The following is an 18,488-nucleotide window of genomic DNA, read 5'->3' as shown; positions in this document are numbered from 1 at the left end:
GAAGGAAGGAAGGAAGGAAGGAAGGAAGGAAGGAAGGAAGGAAGGAAGGAAGGAAGGAAGAAAAGAAGGAAAAGAAAAATATGTCAGATACCCTAGTAGGAAGGATGAACGAGAAGCATTATTTTAAGCAAGGCTTGGTGGTTCATGGCTATGATCCTATCTATTAAAAAGGTAGAGATCTGAAACATCTGGAAGATCTGGAAGACCCCACATCAACCAGTAAAAAGCTGAGCATATTGAGCATGTTTGTCATCCAAGCTATGGCAGGAAGAATAAATATGAGGATTAGAGTGCCAGCTGACCTAGTAAAAACATGAGGCCTTACCCTCATAAATGGTGGAGCACCTGTCTACCAAGCATGAAGCCCTGAGTTCCAACCCCAGGACTGCCATAGAATTACTATTTTAAGAAAGTAAAACACTGCTATTGGAATGGGACCAGTAGTCAAAGATCCAACTAACTGAAATGTTCTAAGTTGGAAATAATACCTAAATATGCAAACAAAAGAATTTATCCAAACAACACAGTTGAAAATGGGACCTACCTGGACTCATGTCAGTAATTGTGAACTAAAAGAACAACAATATACTAAATAGTTGCAGCATAAGAAATTTTTCTAAATGATGTCTGGGATCACCAAAAAGATCACAGTTTTCTTATGTATGTGGTAAGTTCCAGGATGGAAAGAAGAACTAGGAAGCCAGGCACTGGTGGCTCACACCTGTAATCCTAGCTACTCAGGAAGCTGAGATCTGAGGGTCACAATTCAAAGGCAGCCTGGGCAGGAAAGGCCATGAGACTCTTATCTCCAATTAACCACCAGAAAACAGAAAGTGGTGCTATGGCTTCAAGTGGTAGAGCACTAGCCTTGAGAAAAAGTGTTCAGGAATAGTGCCAAGTATCTGAGTTCAAGCCCCAAAAGAGAAAAACAAAACCAAGAAAACCTAGAATTGCACAGTGAAAATGGTTATGCCTCAAGAAATATATACTCAATTATGCTTATTTACATGCCAGTAAAAACACTTTCTCAGCTACTCATAAGTTTAGAACTTTCCAACTACGTATATTCCTTTTGGAAAAAAAAATTCATGGAAGTGGAGGCTAGCTAGTGGAAAGGTAATTAACAACAACAAAAAAGGAAAAAGATCAGATTGTTGTGCAAAAGGATTTTCCCTGCCCTATGATTATCTCTAAATACAATCCTTATCTCATAACAAATATCCTAAAATAACAGAGCCCAATTATGAGAATGGGGAGACACTCACCTAGATGCTTTCTTAGTGGCTTGTGAGTGAACCTTCCAACCAGCAGCCTTCATTATGAGTCATCTCTTATTATAGAAATTGCAGAAATCAGTCTGTAATTTGGGTAAAATCTTACAGAATTCTTTTCCTTGGATCTGACTTATCCAAACTCCAGTTCTCACAAATCTGTTCTCTATTCCAATAACTACAATTATCCTAAATTTAAAAAGATAGCAAAGGATAAAGTTAAAGATACAAAAATCTAACATGATTTGTTCTTAATTAAATTTGTTAAAGCGAGTATAGATCAACATGCACTTGTAATGCATAGACACCCCATGTACAACCATGCACCTTCTTTTGGGCCACAAGCTTCAAACCTTAACATAATGTCACACCTAGAGTACTACCAGTGACACAAACTACTTTTTCACATTTTCTCCAGTTTTTCTTGTGCTGCTGTTGGTAGCTGTGGTGGTGGTGGCGTGTATGTATGTGCATTATTTCAGTGCAGTTGTATTATGTGTAAATCTGTATATCCCCTCACCAAAGTTCAGGAACATTAGAGTCTTATCAATACAAGGAAATCTTCCTTGCATCATTCAACTGGTACTGGCCACACCTGTAGCCCTAAGTACTTGGGAGGTTAAGAATGGAAGGATTGTTGTTTGAGGTCAGCCCAAGCAGAAAAGTTTGTGAGACTCCCCTCTCATTCCACCGCTAGGTGCAATGGCAAATGCCGGTCATCCCAGCTACAGATGAAGCTTGAAATAGGCAGATCACAGTTCAACCACATCCCTGGACAGGAAGTAAGATCCTATCTTGAAAATAACTAGGGCAAAAGAGGACTAGAGGCATTGCTTAGTGGTTGAACACTTGTCTAACAAACATGAAGCCTGAAGTTCAAAATCCAGTACCACCAAAAGGCACAAATAGCACTCTTCGCGGCACTAACACTTGGCAGTCACAGATCTGTTTTCCATTCCTGTGATTGCACTTGGTAATCATACATAATTTTGCCTTGGGAATTGACTCCTTTTTTCCACTCGGCATGTTTCCTAAATATTCATTCAGCTTATTGCAGGCATCACTGTTTTCTTTTTCCTCTCTGTTTTATTCCTGAGTAAAGCTCCACAGTACAGAATGAACCAGTTTGCTTACTCACCTGCTCACTGGACGACATTCTAGACTGTTTCCATTCAGTCTGGGGCTGGTTTGAAGTGAGTTATCATAAAGATTCTCCAATGGTTTTTTTGGTGAGTCTTTCTCTGGAGTACTTGTCCAGGAATGTATGGAAGTTACATGCTTAGCTCTTGAAGACGTTGAGACATTTCCACAGTGGCTGTACCATATACCCCCTGTCCACAGCCCACAAGGGATCTGCTGGCTCACCTGGTCAGCTTGGGCCGTCCCTCCCTCCCTATTTCACTCTAGCTATTCTGACAGGGTACAGGCACACCTGTCTTTATTTGCCTTTCTCTGGTGATTACAGATGTCAACTATGTTTTGTTTTTGCCCTCTGTATATCCTTCGCAGTAAAATAACACTGTGTCTGTCCCTCATTCAAACTTGGTTCTTTTAGGGCTTTATACTCTTGTGTTTTCATTTTGTTATGGTCAGAGAACATGCTCAGGCTCCTTTTAGTTGTTCTCAATTTACTATAGTTCATTTTAAGATGAAGGAAATTGTCCATGGGCATTTGAGAAAACTTGCAGAAACTTTTCCATAGGCACTTGAGAAAAATGTGTATTATGCTCTTGTTGAGTGAAATGGTGTGTGTGTGTGTGACTTACATACAGATGGATGATGATGTTGTTTAGATCACATGTCTGCCAACATATTTGAGTGTCTTTACTGATTTAATATTTCCATTATTTTCTAAAAGGGGGATATTGAAACCCTTATCTACAAAGATAGCATGAATGTGTATTTTAATTAACATGTCCTAATTTTCAGATAAAATAGGGAAAGCAAAGTGTGTGCAAAGCAAAAGATATATAACTTTACCTTTATATATATACAGAATCATATATATATATATATATATACAGAATCATAAATGTATAGAAATAAATGTGACAAAAATGACTATTATATCCAGAGGTAGAATTGTAGACAGCTTTTTCTTTGTCTTCATGACTCTTTGGAATCTCAAAAAACAAGATGAAAGTTTTAAAATTACTGCTCAGGGCTGGGAAGGTGGCTCAGTGATAGAGCCCTTGCCTTGCATACCTGAGGCCCTGGGTTCGATTCCTCAGCACCACATAAGCAAAAAGAAAAAAGCCGGAAATGGCGCTGTGGCTCAAGTGGTAGAGTGCTAGCCTTGAGCTGAAGAGCTGAGGGACAGTGCCCAGGCCCAGAGTTCAGGCCCCACAACCAGACTCCCCCCAAAAAAATTACTGATCAATAATGATATATGTCTGTATTTGTAGATACTTGATAACCCAACTCATGTCATGTTTTTCAAGATTTATTGTTCTTTCAAAATCTTCAACGATTCCTCAAAATTACATCCCAGGTATACTGTGCATAAATAATTATCTGATAAGGCAAAAAATACTTAGCAAAATAAATCTAACCCAAATAAAAGTAAAATGTGGTCAGGTGCCAGTGGCATGCCTGTAGTCCTAGCTCCAGAGGAGGCTAATTTCTGATAACTGTTGTCCAAAGCCAAATAAGGCAGGAAAGTCCATGAGACTCTCATCTCCAGTTAACCATTAAAAAGCCAAATATGGAGCTGTGGCTCAAGATGTAAAGTGCTTATCTTGAGCAGAAAAGCCAGGAGACAGCGCGCCCAGGTCCTGAGTTCAAGTCCCAGTATCTGCACACACACACACACAATGTATGCTAACATTTTTAAGAATACAACTGCAACGAGGCTCTCCTGGTCCCCACTGTAATCCTAGCTACACAAAAGGCTGAGATCTGAGCATCATTATTCAAAGCTGGCTTGGGCAGGGAAGGCTATGAGTCTCTTACCTCCAAAACCTACTCAAAAAATCCAGAAATGGTCCTGTGGCTCAAATGGTAGAGTGCTAGCCTTGAGCAAAAGACTCTAAGGGATAGCCTGCAAGCCCAGGACTAGCAGGAAGAAAAAAGAATACTTCATTATAACATTATTTCTGTGATTATTGTGCTTTGATGCTTTTATCTCTTTTTAAACAATCCTTGAAAATTTTTGTATAGGTTTCATATTTATTACTTAAGAGAATTCTAGGTAGTCTATGAAAAAGTATTAACTCTAAAGTACAATTATCTCACTGTCAATTAGAAATATTGATTGATATAATAATGATATAATTGTACCACATAATTATATTATAATTGTATTATAATAATTACAATATATTTTATTATATACTCATAATATGCATTGTATTGTTATATTATATATTAAATAATATTGTATATTGTAATAATTATATTGTTACATTGTATAGTATATATTATTAAAATTAAATTATTATAGATTAGATTATATAAGTTATATTATTAAATACTAGGTAATTCAAAAATTATCTAATGTTTTTGCCAAATATATACCTTCTAATTAAAATGTGAGATTATGGTTCTAATTTACTACTGGAAATCTTACATAAATATTTAGCTTCTCAAGATATTTTAGCTTCTAAGATATTTTATTGCATTTACCTTTCAATTTTTCTACAGCTTATTCAGAAACATTTTAGATCTTTTTGTAATATAAAATAAGTTTTTACTAATTCAAAGTCTCCCCCGTGATATTCTACTTTATGTTATGTAAAGATTTTATTCTCTTGGTTCTATGATTTATTTCACTAAAAAAATTTTATATGTAGATTTTTATTTTTTTCTTTTTTAAAAAAACTTTATTGTGGGTGATGTACAGAGGGGTTATAGTTACATAATCAGGTAATGAGTACATTTCTTTTGATTTTTAAAGAGTATATTTTAAGACAAATATAAGTTGGATATAGTTGCCCTGTCTACATTTCAAATAATTCACACCACATCAAAGTCCCTTTGTGTTCTCGAGAATGAACTTGTCAGTGCTGTGACCAGGTCTGCCTGTAAACGGTAAAATTCAGTAAAATATCTGGAATGTTTTTCAAGATCCAGCTGCCAGAGTTCTATCTATATGGACCTGTAATTCTGCTTTTAACCCCTATATCTTTTTATTACAGCTTGTCTTACAGCAAAGCTTATTTCAAAGATGTACTGCTTTGGAAAACAGCAACTAAAGCAATTTTTGATAAAATCAGTAAAGTTTTCAACCTAACAATATGTGATTGATAAAGCAAGATCATCACAAATACACATAAAACTTACCCAGCAGACTTTCTACCTCCCCCTTTTAATCTGAATAGAAAATTTATCTTGTCTTTCACTGCTGTCTAATAGTTTGGTTTCATGAAGTATTCTCATTTGTGTTAAGATTGATCATTTTTATTCCTTTTCTGGCCTTGGATCTCATAAAAGTAGAGACTATTGAAGGCTTTACACCATCAGACATTCTTCACTTTCTCTCAGGGTTTATAGACGAAGTGTTTAATATTATAAAGTCTGAAGGTCAACTTCCTATTGCCATGAAGGATTTGAATGTCCTCATAGAAGCTACTCCCCAATTCCCTGAATGGCTTAAAAATCCATTCTAGAGAAAGTGCTGAAGAAGCTGGACATTGGTGGGTCATACCTATAATCCTAGTTATTCAGGATGCTGAGATCTGAGGACTGAGGTTCAACGCCAACCCAGGCAAATAAAGGCCACAAGACTCTTATCTCCAACTACCCGACAAAAAAGACAGAAACAGAGCTATGGCTCAAGTGGTAGAGCACCAGCAGTGAGCAGAAAAGCCCTGAGTCCAAGCCCTTAGGACTAGAACAACAACAAAAAATGTCTGAGAAAGAAAGGATTGTGCACACCAGCTAATTAGAAAGAAACATGGACAGGAAAGAGCAAAACACATGTACTAAAGGGGACTTTGTTCTTGTTTGCTTAAGATTTTACATTGTTTACTATTAAAGCTTGGGGTATGCTGATTAAAGTAGGAAAGTTTAATCTATAGCAATTTTAATTCTATGAGAATAAATTATGATATATAATTTCTACTAATTACTCCATGCTTTTGATTTACAAAATTTGATTTAGCTATTTCTGGGTTCTGAGGGATAAAATTAGTAGCAGAGAGGAAATACAGTCCCAAGCTGACATGTCCAAACTGTAATGTTTTCTACAATTATATCTCAACATCTGTGTACAAGCACACTGACATTTCTGAAGTCAAACTCTCAAGGAATCACTGCTAAATCTGTGTTAAATGTTTTCTCTCTTTTATTGCCAGTCTCATCAAGAAATCTCCATGAAGCACTCACATTTAGTTAGCATTAACTGGGGTAATTCCCATGGTATCTTCTTTCTACAAATAGTCTTCAGTTTCTGTCTTCAAATAATTGACAGGAATAGTTAATGCTGTTTTCTGAAAGCCTTCATAAAAGCTGATCCTTTATAAAGGCTAATTCAGGGGTAAAGGTCCTGTATTTATACATATATACATAATACCTTTATATTTTATATATGTTCTATAAATATGTTTATATATTTTATATTTATATATACATCTGTATTTATATTTATACATATGCATTCATATACATATATACATCTATATGTATATGTATATATATAACAAAATAGAGATAATAGCTTATATATTTAAACAGATAATAAAATTAACAAGAAAAATATTAACATACCAAAAGAAGCAGGTAAAGAATAGAAAGAAAGCAGAAACATGCATCAGCTAATGTATAGGGAAGCCTAATTAACTCATTAAAATGTGAAGACAGCAATTTTTGCCTAGCAAATCATAGTTAAATGATTAACAACAATTTATTTACTAAATGGATGAAGTAATATTTCCCACTCATCCAACTTGCAAAGAGCTTTTAAGAACAACATAAATCTACAGAATTATCAGGATTCCCCACTTTTGGGCATTTACCCAAATGTTTACAAACAAGACCACACTAAAGCTACCAGCACAACTATGTTTATTGCAGCATTATTTACTATAGCTAAGATATGAAATAAGCCCAGATACCCCTCAGTAGATTAATGGATCAAGAAAATGTGATATATATACACAATGGAATTCTATGCCTCCATCAGAAAGAATGACATTGCCCCATTTGTTAGGAAATGGAAAAACTTGGAAAAAATTATATTAAGTGAAATAAGCCATAGGTCCCATGGTTTTCCTTATTTGCAATATCTAGTATATGTATGAGTCAAGCGGAAAAGGTCAAATAATGTGATGTTAGGAAAATGAACCCTTAGATATGTATTTTAATGTTTTTTCCATGCATTTGTTTCTAACGCATTTATAAGATTATCTCTTTGTTGCTTTGTATGTCCCTCCCCCACAGTATAACCCCTGCTTTCACTATATTTGATGTCAGTATAACTTGTAGAGGAGATGGGGAAAAACAAGTCGTTTAAGGATACAGGTGGACCTGTTGCAACAATGAGAAGTACAAGTTGTCATGTCGAAAACGAGCTTTACAGACAGGCAGGATTGGGTGGGGGGGAGGGGGGGAGGCTGGAAAGGGATGTGAAGGGTAAACAAAGGAGGAGGCTGCAATGCTTGATAAGAAATGTACGCATTATCCTGCTCATGTAATTGTAACCCCTCTGTACAGTGTGTTCACAAAAAATAATAATAATAAAAAAATAAAAAAAGAATTATCAGGATTCCCAAAGAAAAAGATTATAGCATCAGTTAACTGATATACTGAATATATATATATATTCAATATATATCCAATATATTCAAATATATTTATATATATATATATTTGAATATCTTGATTCGAAATTCTTTTCCAGCTTGTTTTTGTTTTGGATAAGACTATGGAGACAACCACATTGCATATTGAAATTTATGATTTATCATAGTGTTCATGTAAATGATAAGCTAGTCTCAACACATTATCTTGTAAGGGAAAAGATGTAAAATCATATAATTTAAACAAATAACAGGTAGAACACCAGACATTTTATATTAAATGTGTGTAAGTGGTAACTCCAAGTATTATTATTTCCAATGAGAATATTTTCCCCAGCATAGACAACAACAGAGGTAAAATAGAGCAAAGGAAGAATCTTCATGGAGTCAGTGAACTGAATTCAGTTCCATCCATCTTAATCCCAAGAAAAGAAGTAGAAAATTAAACTCAGGGTAGGGACAAGCTGATCCACTCTTGTTATATTATAGATACTTTTTAATGTTTGGGGTTCTCCCAAAAAATTAATTATTTTCTTTCTCTACAGTTTATCTGTGTTGCCCAGAAACCATTGACTTCCTGGAATTTTTATTAAGAATTCCACATTCTTGCCATGCTTTTCAGATACTGTGGCCACTGCCAATAAATCCTAATAAATTTTCACTTCTTTTCCTTCAATATCATCCTAGAGAATATGATTCAGACTCAAAATTAATCACCGATCATGTTAATGGTTCCTGGGAGTTTACTTCCGATACCCCTTATTATATTAAATCAAACTTGATAGTGTGCTACATCATTGCTCAGCTGGGTTTTCATAAAAGCACTGGTATTTAATATGATTTATGCCTAGTTTTCTGTTAATATCTGCTTATTGTATGCTTTATTTTTGAAACCACCCTTCCTAACAAATGACACTACTTTAAAATCTATCATACCATAAAAATATTTTATAAGAAACATTTTTACAGTAAAAAGCATCACTTATAGTTACACAATAATGTCCAGGAACAATTTATTTGGCACAATCAAAATGTTAATATTTTACTTAGAGTTGTGAGAAAGTTTATGGGCATGTATATGTTTTGCTTCTTTAAAAGATAGATTAGCTGACAATATTATTAGGAGAATTAACGTATTGGGTTTTTTTTGTTTGTTTTTCTATTAAGCTTTGCAGCAAAGGGGCTGCTCTAGGCAAACCCTTTGAAGCATCTGCTGAAGATATAGCAAGCGTGGCAAGTTTCATTGAGACAAAGCTTGTCACCTGCTATCTACGAATGAGGAAGCCCGACCTTGCCCTGAATCACGCCCACAGGTAAAAAAAAAAAAAGTGCTAAACCCCGCTAGCCAAAAAGCAGAGGGCACTGTCTAAGCCTCTCTGATCACCATCTGTTTCAGTTTAAATGAATGATGAGACAAACCATTTATGTACTGCTTTGTTGGTATAAAGCCAGGCAAATCAGGGAGACAGAGAAGAGAGCCACAAAACAAAATGGAAGAAACAAACACTTAACAATGCTTCATAATCCAGGACAAATGAAAATGGCAGACAATTGTGGTAGCAAATTGCTATAGAGGAGATGAAGAAGGTATTGATCGGTAAGAAGGATTTCCAAAACTTTGGAAGAGATAAGGAATGCTAGAAGGAAGCACATGTTAGAAGAGTATGGCTTATTTGGTGAGATACCATAGCTGATCTAAAGGGTATGAGCATCCTTAAAGATTTCTTTTCTGTATTTACATCCTCCCAGTGAGTGTTGTTATTATGTTACCACAATGTGTTGTAGAATTTACCTGACCTACCTTTTCATCTATAAAAATATGTACTGTAGGCTCACACTTGCAATCCTAGCTAGCCTGTGCAAGAATCTCAGAGACTCTGAACTCCAATTAATCAGCAAGTTATGGCTGATGTGGAAGAGTGCTAACCTTGAGCAAAAAAGCTCAAGGAACATGTCTAGTCCCTGAGTTCAAGTCCCAGGACTGGTACACACACACACACACACACACACACACACACACACACACACAAACTGTACCCATCTTTGTCCTATCTCCTAGAGGTTTTGTTCTTAATTTTAGCCTGTATCAAAGAGAAATTCAATAAAGTGCATGCCTTTCATCTATTCCTTTCCTTCAAATTATAATGCCTCAACTCCTCCTGTCTGACCTAGAGCAATTTACCTCTAATTTTTGTGTTGCTATTTCCTGTTTTTATAACCTTATACTTCCTTTTGGATACAAATAGTGAAACTAATATGAATATGAAAACCTAATGCCTTGCTTGCTTGTAGCCGCTGGAATCCATAATTGTCAGTTATATGAAGACCCATATGCAGGTGGGAGGTCTGCTAACACAGCAGAAGTCCTTTACAAAGCCACAACCACTAGGATATGAAACTTCTACCCAAGAAGTTTCACAGCTCTAACAGTGACTGGACTTGACTGGCAAAATCAGTTTGAAATTCACAAGATAACTTGCTTGAAAGAAATTCTCCACCTTAAATATAAACGATATAATCTAAACACAGATTCTCTTTGACACCAAAGGGAACTTCTGCCTTCTCTAATGTATCTAGAAATATTTTATACAATCATAGTTTCCAACCCCGTATCAGGATACATGGCCTGTCAAAGAATTTTACTCTATTTCCATTTGAAAGAGGCAGTATGGGAAAGATAGCTTGTATTTCAGTATGTCAAAAATATTGCAACGTCTGGGTTCCTAAGTTAATTTGGGAGCCCAAAAAAATGGAAAAGCCAATGAAAACTGAGACTAGATCAGTAAATGGAAAGGGATTTATAAACAATAATTAATTCAGACACATGGAAATAAATTATATTTCACCTTCTCCATGATTTTCAGCAGACATTAAAAAGGGCTTCCAATATGACCTACATTTTAGGGAAAATACTATAGTTCTGAATGTGCAGATGGGTGGGTTTTTAATCATATTTACTAATAGAAATTATATTTAATAAGTGTTTCAAATTGCATGATCATGAAAAAGTCAATTCTTTTATTTAAAGAATGGCAGTAGCAATGAAGAATCAAGAATCCCACCATTAATCAAATATAAGACCAATAAATAAAATGCATAGTTAGTAGACTCACTGTTTAGAAAAAGAAATTTTTGTTTTAAAACTGGGTGCTGTTTCAAGACCTTGAAATGTATTCAGAGGGAAAAAATATCATGATGAATAGTAGTATGTTCTTCTCTATTATAATACTATTAAAATTCATATACCTCTTTCTATGGAAAAAATAATTTTTGCTTGTAAGTTGAGCATTAAGTAAGAAATGCAAATCAATAGAGGTTAAACAGTCAATTCATACAATTAATAATGCACCAAGAGAAATAAATCATTTTACTGGGCTTGTCATGATGCAGTACTATAAAAGTCAGTGTATATGATTTTCATATGAAAACATTTTACCAGATCCCAGATTTTAAAACAAAGTCTGAAATATAATCAATAAATACATTTTGCAAAATTAATTAATTAATCAGGATACTTAGACTATAAATAGCAACAACCATTAGTTATACATTGAATGCCAAATTATGCTTTTGTATTACAGCTACATTGTGATGGTTGATAACTAATCATGGTTCAAAATTAAAATATTCCTTTTTTGCATTTATTTGCATTTGCTGAAGCATCCTCTCTTTAATTTCATGTAAATGTAAGGTCTACTGCATATCTTTAGGCATCTTGTTAACACACAAATTAGCTTAAAAATTACCGTTGTAGGTTTGCTTCTGATAAGAATGAATGCACACTGTTTTGTCATGTAGAAGACTACAAGAACCATAACTTTCCAGTTTATAGATCAACAAAGATACATTTGGGAATCAATCAGCATGTATTGTCAGTTAAATAATGAGTGACACAAAGCCCTAGACACAATTGTTATCAAAAATCACTTTTTGCTTGTAATGGATACAAGAATACAAATAGAGATATCATTTTTCATTTCAGCCAAAAGTGAGATGTAGACTCACCAGTCAAGACATGAGCTCTCTCCTGAATCAGACTAGGGCCACTGTTTTTCAGTAGAGATTTGAACATTCCTGAGATGGGTTCCTAGTGTTCCTAGTTACACTTGCCTCCTCAAAAACACAAAGCTTGCTGGAACTCTTTCCATGACTCTTCCTCTGTATTCCCCAGTTGTAGTTCTTCTTTGTTGCCAAATTGCTGCCACAAGGTGGCAGGCAATATGAAATCGAAGTTTTAAGTTCCAAGTATGTGGAAAGCTGCTATTTTTAACACTGTTCTATGATAGTGACATACAATCATTTTCCATTGAGCAAATAACAGAAGGCTGTTTCTGGGTTGGACCTCAGGCTAGTAGTTATAAACTGAAATACACAAGATACCAACAGAAGTACAAAACAAAAGCAAAAAGTACATTAGTATTAGTAAAAGCATGAGATAAGTACAGACTGTGATCAATATTGTGAAGAAAAATATAATTTCATAATGTAGAAGCACAGAAATTGAAATCTGACTCCTACTCACAACTTAGCCTGAGCTTCATTTCTGTAACTTTTAGTTATAATAATTGGCCCTATTTCATAAATATTATTATTTTTTGAAAATTATATATGTATCCATGGATTTTTTTTTAATTCTAGCCATGACAGAATTGTTGTTACTGATGAACCTGGGTTACTGCTGCAAACAACTTTTGCAAAACTGGACAAAATAGATGAACAAACTGTTTTTCAAGCATTAGACAATTTTCAGACTAACACTGAACTTTGAAAGAAAGGAATTATCCATAGTGAGCTCCACCAGCTTTTTACTGGTTTTATTTTCATACCCTAATTATGGAGGCCAAGTTGAAATACGGTCTTCCTCAAAGGAAGGGACATAGATTTGAAGAGCTGACCACCAGCTATGCTGTTATTTTCAAGCGAATGACTGAAGAGGTCAAGGCTGCACAGAAGCACAGTGGCATAATCTGACCAGGTACTTACCATAGGCTCCTAGCCAAAGTCTAAGACAGGCATGTAAGGAGGGAAATTCCATGCAGCAGGAATTGCTATACAGAAATACTGGACAGCCAATGATGGTAGGAGATGCTTTTGGACCATAAAAAAGTCTAAGAAATGTCATGTTGAAGGGTAGGAGCATGACCTATAGAAAGGGCCACACCTAGCCAGACACTGGTGGCTCACACCTATAATCTTAGCTACTTAGGAGGCTGAGATCTGAAGATCACAGTTCAAAGACAGTCTGGGCAGGAAAGTCAGTGAAACTCTTATATCCAATAAACCACTAGAAGTGACTCTGTGGCCAAGTGGTAGAGAGCTGAGGGACAGCGCCTAGACCCAGAGTTCAAGCCCCAAGACCAACAAAAATTTAAAAAAATAACTAAACAAAAGGGCCACACTTTGGTTTGAAAGCCAACCAAAGTAGACCTGTTCCAGCAATGGCTTAAAACTAATCTTGATTAGAACAAGAGTATCTGCTATTTAGTTCTCTAACAGAAAAATCCTGACATTTTCTCAGGGAGGATATCATAAATCTAGTTTCCTTAGAAAATTTCATCTATAATGTCCAGCTTATAGTTAATAATCACTACACATGCAAAAAAGTATGAAAATGAGACTACTTACAAAAATAATCAGTCCATTCATATAGATCCCAAGATGACCCTATTGGAATTATTAGGCAAGATTTTAACAATGCCATGAAAATATTATATATTCAAGGACCTTAAGGTAAAAAAAATGTTATAATTGTGAGGAGATGAGACTAAACAGAAACAGTCAAAATTATAGACAAGAATAAAATAGATGCTACTCATAGATTAACAAAATATCTGACACTTCAAAAGCACTGATTGACTAACATCAGATTGGAGACTGTTAAAGAAAAGGTTAGAGAAGTTGAGGGCAAATCAATAAAAATTACCCAACATGAATATAAGGAGAACGAGACTTTAACAAGTTTATCCATATGTTAGTGTTCTGTCTTCAAGGATTAGTAATAAGTAACATTGCATATATATGATTGAATTCCCAGAAGAAGGGAAGGCGAATAAGAGCAAAAAAAATCTATTAAATTTCCAAATTTTGTTACTTTTTAAATAAGAAAATCCAGTAGCCTCAACTGGGAAAAATATCCATAGAACTATATTTAAACTATACCAAGAGGAAGAGAAGCTATGATAGTAGCCAGAGAAGTGGGGCACAGGCAAGAGAATGGTGCTGCAGACTACAGACAACTTTCCATTGGTAATTACGGATTTCAAAATCTAATGGAACAACTGTTGAAAGAAAAGTGTGAAGCCAGAATTGCCATTTCAGCAAAATATTACTAAAAAACAAGATCAAAAGTTACAAATTTATAAAATTACAGTTGAAAGGTTATTCCCAAGTAAAACTGCATTATTAGAATGCTGAGAGATATTTCATGTTTCAAGAAATTGCAATAAATTGAAACTTGGATTTGCATTAATAATTGAGCAGCACCAGAATAGCAAATGCTTGAGTAAATCTAAATGACTGTTTTCTCCCTCAAAAACCTTTTTAAAGATGAGTGCTTCTGCTGAAAATAATATCATTTTGCAAAATTGTCTAAAGTAAGAATATTAGAAAAAAAGATTGTGTGTTTTGATATAAGAGAGCTATAATACCACAATGACCTGTTCACTTTACTACACTGAGGTGTTTAGAAGAGATAACACAATATTAACTTCAAATATGCTGTGATAAATGAACGATATTTCTTGTAATGTCTAGAGTAACCATTAAAAAGAATAAAAATGTATTTAGTGTTGAATTGAAATCCCTCTGTACAGCTACTAGAAATAATAATAAATATTTTAAATATACCTAGGAAGCCAGTAAAGGGCTTAAATTTATTTAATATTTACATAATTGAAAATAAATCAAGAAAGAAGACTGAAGAGAACAAAATAATAGATGGGGTACTAGGAAGCAATCACAAAATAGAGAACTCAAATCATATTTATAATTACATTAAACATGATATGTTGTTTAAACTTTCCAGTTTCACAGCAACTGTCATGATTTCACTACACGTTAGTTACAGAGAACATCAAGTGAAAGATACATATATACATATACACCATAAAACAGAAAAAATTCCATTAAACTCTTCTGTTACTACCAAAGTAGATTTCACAAAAAGGCATATAACCAGAGATAAAATATGATGAATGAAATTTCAAAACTTTTGAAATATTAACAAGTTTATTCTAAAACCACAATGGAATTACATAAGAAGTCCAATCATGTTTAAATAACTAGAAAATCCTCCTGAATGGTTGGAAAGTAATTGATGTATTTTTGACTTATGGGTCAAAAATAATGAAACAAATGAAAAACTTCAACATTTATTATCCTTGGCTTGCAGAAATAACTTTTCTTTGCTGCCTCTATTTTTTCCCTCTGAAATTCAAATAAACTACCGTTTCTGAATCTCAAAAGATACCAGGCTCATATCTTATTTCGATTCTACCATTAATAATAAAACAGGTTGTTTTCACTGGTATTAATAAACTTTGTATTTTCATAATGATAACTATTTTAAAATATTCTTTGCAAACCTAATAGATAATCAACAAAGTAGATACTTTGGCACTGTCTATGAAAATACAATTTTTGAAGTGTCATTCTCTAATATTGACTATTAAAATGTTCCCCAGTTATATCAGGTGATAGCACTACAAAACCTCATAAGTTGTAGATTGAATTAGTTGCTATAGAAGTAATATGAATTCTACAGATTTGTTGCAGATCTCAAAAAGTTAGATATTTTAAACGCAATGTTTTCTTTGTTATTATTACTCAATGATTAAAACCTGGCTATTAATTTCAGTAGGTCTATAGCATCAGAAAAAAAAATTTTTTTTAATTCTAAAGCTTCTAGCGGAAACTAAACAAAGCCAAATACCATACTAAAACAAAAGGTGATGTTGCTGGTGCCAATCTCTACTCCCCCTGCCTCTCTCCCTCTCTGTTTCTCTGTCTCTCTCCCCCCTCTCTCGCTCACTCACTCGCTCTTTGCTCTCGTTCTTGCTCTCTCAGTAAGTAGCTGTGCAAAGTAGTTTCAATTCAACATGTCTCCAGTTTCTTGGTATGCACAAATATACAGGTTGCTAAGCAACAATGCTGGTATTACTGATGAAGCATAATAATTGGGAACACAAGTATGAGTGTGTGATTGTGTGTGTGTGTGCCTGTGTGTGTGCCTGTGTGTGTGCCAGTGTGCCAGTTCTGTGGCTTGAACTCAGAGCCCAGGAACTGTCCCTGAGCTTTTCCACTCAAGGCTAATACCACTTGAGCAACAGCTACACTCTAAGTTTTTTGGAATTTTTTTTTTTTGGTGGTTAGTTGAAGAGTCTTATAGATTTTTCCTGGCTTCAAACTGTGATCCTCAGATCTCAGACTCCAGGGTAGCTAAGATTGCAAGCATAGCTACCAATGACCCATGGCATATGATTTTATATATGCATAAATATATGACACCTCTCTACAAATTATGTAAGAGCTATATATAAAGATAGATATATATCTATGTATCAAGATAGAAAAGAAAAAACTGAAAGAAGGAAGGAAGGAAGGAAGGAAGGGAGGGAGGGAGGGAGAGAGGGAGGGAGGTATCAGACAGTTAAAAAAAGAACTCATGGTATCTTTCTTTGGAAAAACACATAGGCATTTGTTTTAATGATATTACCATTCATTCATAAACATCTATATTGTTTATACTCATTTTCATCAACTATAAAAATTCCTGCTAGCTAGAAAAATTTCTACTGCTTCCTGACTTACTGATTTCTCCTTTCAGTTAAATGAAATAATAGCAATATATGTTTGTACTATCTTGCAAGTGTCTATACTTATGGAAAGTTATACATTTGGCTTTTTCAAAGAGTTAGGTACATTAAATACTGTGTGGATGTCTCTGCCTTTTGTTATTGCTTATCCATGAAAATGAATCTACCTATACAAAAAGATTCTCCCAAAACTGGGGGCATGATTTGAATGATTTTGTACCTACTTAGCAAGCACAAACCCCTGAGTTCAAGCTCCAGTACCATAAAAATATTACCAAAAGCCAGGTGTGGTGGTTGATAACATAAATCCTATTTACTCAGGAGGCTGAGATCAGGAGGATTGTGGTTTGAGTCCAGTCCAGGAAAAATGTTCACCAAATTCCAGCAAATAGCTTGGCATGATGGTACATGCCTGTCATCCCAGCTTTGCAGCCAGTGTAAATAAAGTAATTGTGGCCAAGGCCAGTCTGAGCATAAATGTGAAATCTTATTTATAAAGTAACTAAAGCAAAGAGGGCTAAAGGTATGGCTCAAGTGGTGAAGTGCCTGCTCAGTAAACACAAGGTCTTAAACTCTAACTGAAGTATTAAAAAGAAAAAAATACTTAGATGATAGATTAGATAGATATTTTTTACTGAAGATGACATTGAATACTTCAAGTTTTTCTTTAAACCCTAGAATTAACATGACAATTGCTACAGAAGAGCAAATATTGTGTTTACTGAACCACATTGCAAGGAACAACCACTTAAAAAGTTAAGCACTTACAAAGAAACCTTTCTCAGGCTGGGTTCCAATGGCTCACACCTGCAATCTTACTTATTCAGGAGACTAAGATCTGAGGACCACAGTTCAAAGCCAGCCCAGGCAGGAAAGCCTATGAGACTTACCTCCAATAAACCAGCAAAAACCAGAAGTAAAGGTGTGGCTCAAGCACCAGCCTTGAGTTAAAAAAAATCTAAGCAAGAGTGTGAGGCCCTGAGTAACAGTAACAGCACACACACACACACACACACACACACACATTCTCAGGTAGAAAACAAAGAATGCCTACCAAAGGCAAGTAAGAATAAGACTTATATGAAACCTGGCTTAATCCTTTCAAGAACTTCATGATGTAGTTTTCTTATTCCTACTTCACAGGTAGGAATAAGACACCCATAACATCTGTGATACCACAGTCAGTTTTCTCCCTAAAAAAATAAAATAAAAAAATCATTGACAAAGATCGAAAGGGTGACATTGATCAAGATACGCTATATTTATAAACTGCTTTGGTGAATGGCAACCCCTTTGTACAACTACTTATAATAAAAAAATTCCCCCCAAAAAACCTGGCAGTTATCTCATTCCACTCTGAAAAATGATTTTTTTTAATCACACCATCTTGAAAATCTGAAGGAACTGCTATGCAGACCTGAGCAGGAATGAGGTGTGGTAAACGCTGTCCCCATAGTCATCCAGCCTGGCTTTGCCGAATGTTCTGGAAAGCCTTGTTTTCCTCGTGCAGATGTACAGATAATGACATTACAGACATCTACAATGCTTAAATACCAACATTCCAGTTGCACACACATCTTCCACCAACTTCCTTTCCTGACCACGGAAGACTTTGACTATCCTTTGAATTAATAAAAACAGCTTTGCAATGTATACACACAGTCTTC

At 34.9% G+C, this 18,488-nt stretch overlaps 1 protein-coding gene across 1 annotated transcript in view; it reads left to right on the top strand.

Annotated features, from left to right (window-relative positions):
- The window catches only part of Spata16 (spermatogenesis associated 16), a 198,799-nt gene that overhangs the window by 49,771 nt on the left and 130,540 nt on the right, over positions 1-18,488 (top strand). The window contains exon 2 of the mRNA XM_013016206.1: positions 9,176-9,321. Coding sequence (XP_012871660.1) covers positions 9,176-9,321 — 146 coding nt within the window. The remainder of the gene's footprint in view (positions 1-9,175; positions 9,322-18,488) is intronic.

The sequence above is a fragment of the Dipodomys ordii genome, unplaced genomic scaffold (assembly GCF_000151885.1).
Source record: "Dipodomys ordii isolate 6190 unplaced genomic scaffold, Dord_2.0 Scaffold30, whole genome shotgun sequence".
Taxonomy (NCBI): domain Eukaryota; kingdom Metazoa; phylum Chordata; class Mammalia; order Rodentia; family Heteromyidae; genus Dipodomys; species Dipodomys ordii.
Note: the sequence above shows the minus strand (reverse complement) of the source record. Positions and strands in the feature narration are given on the sequence as shown.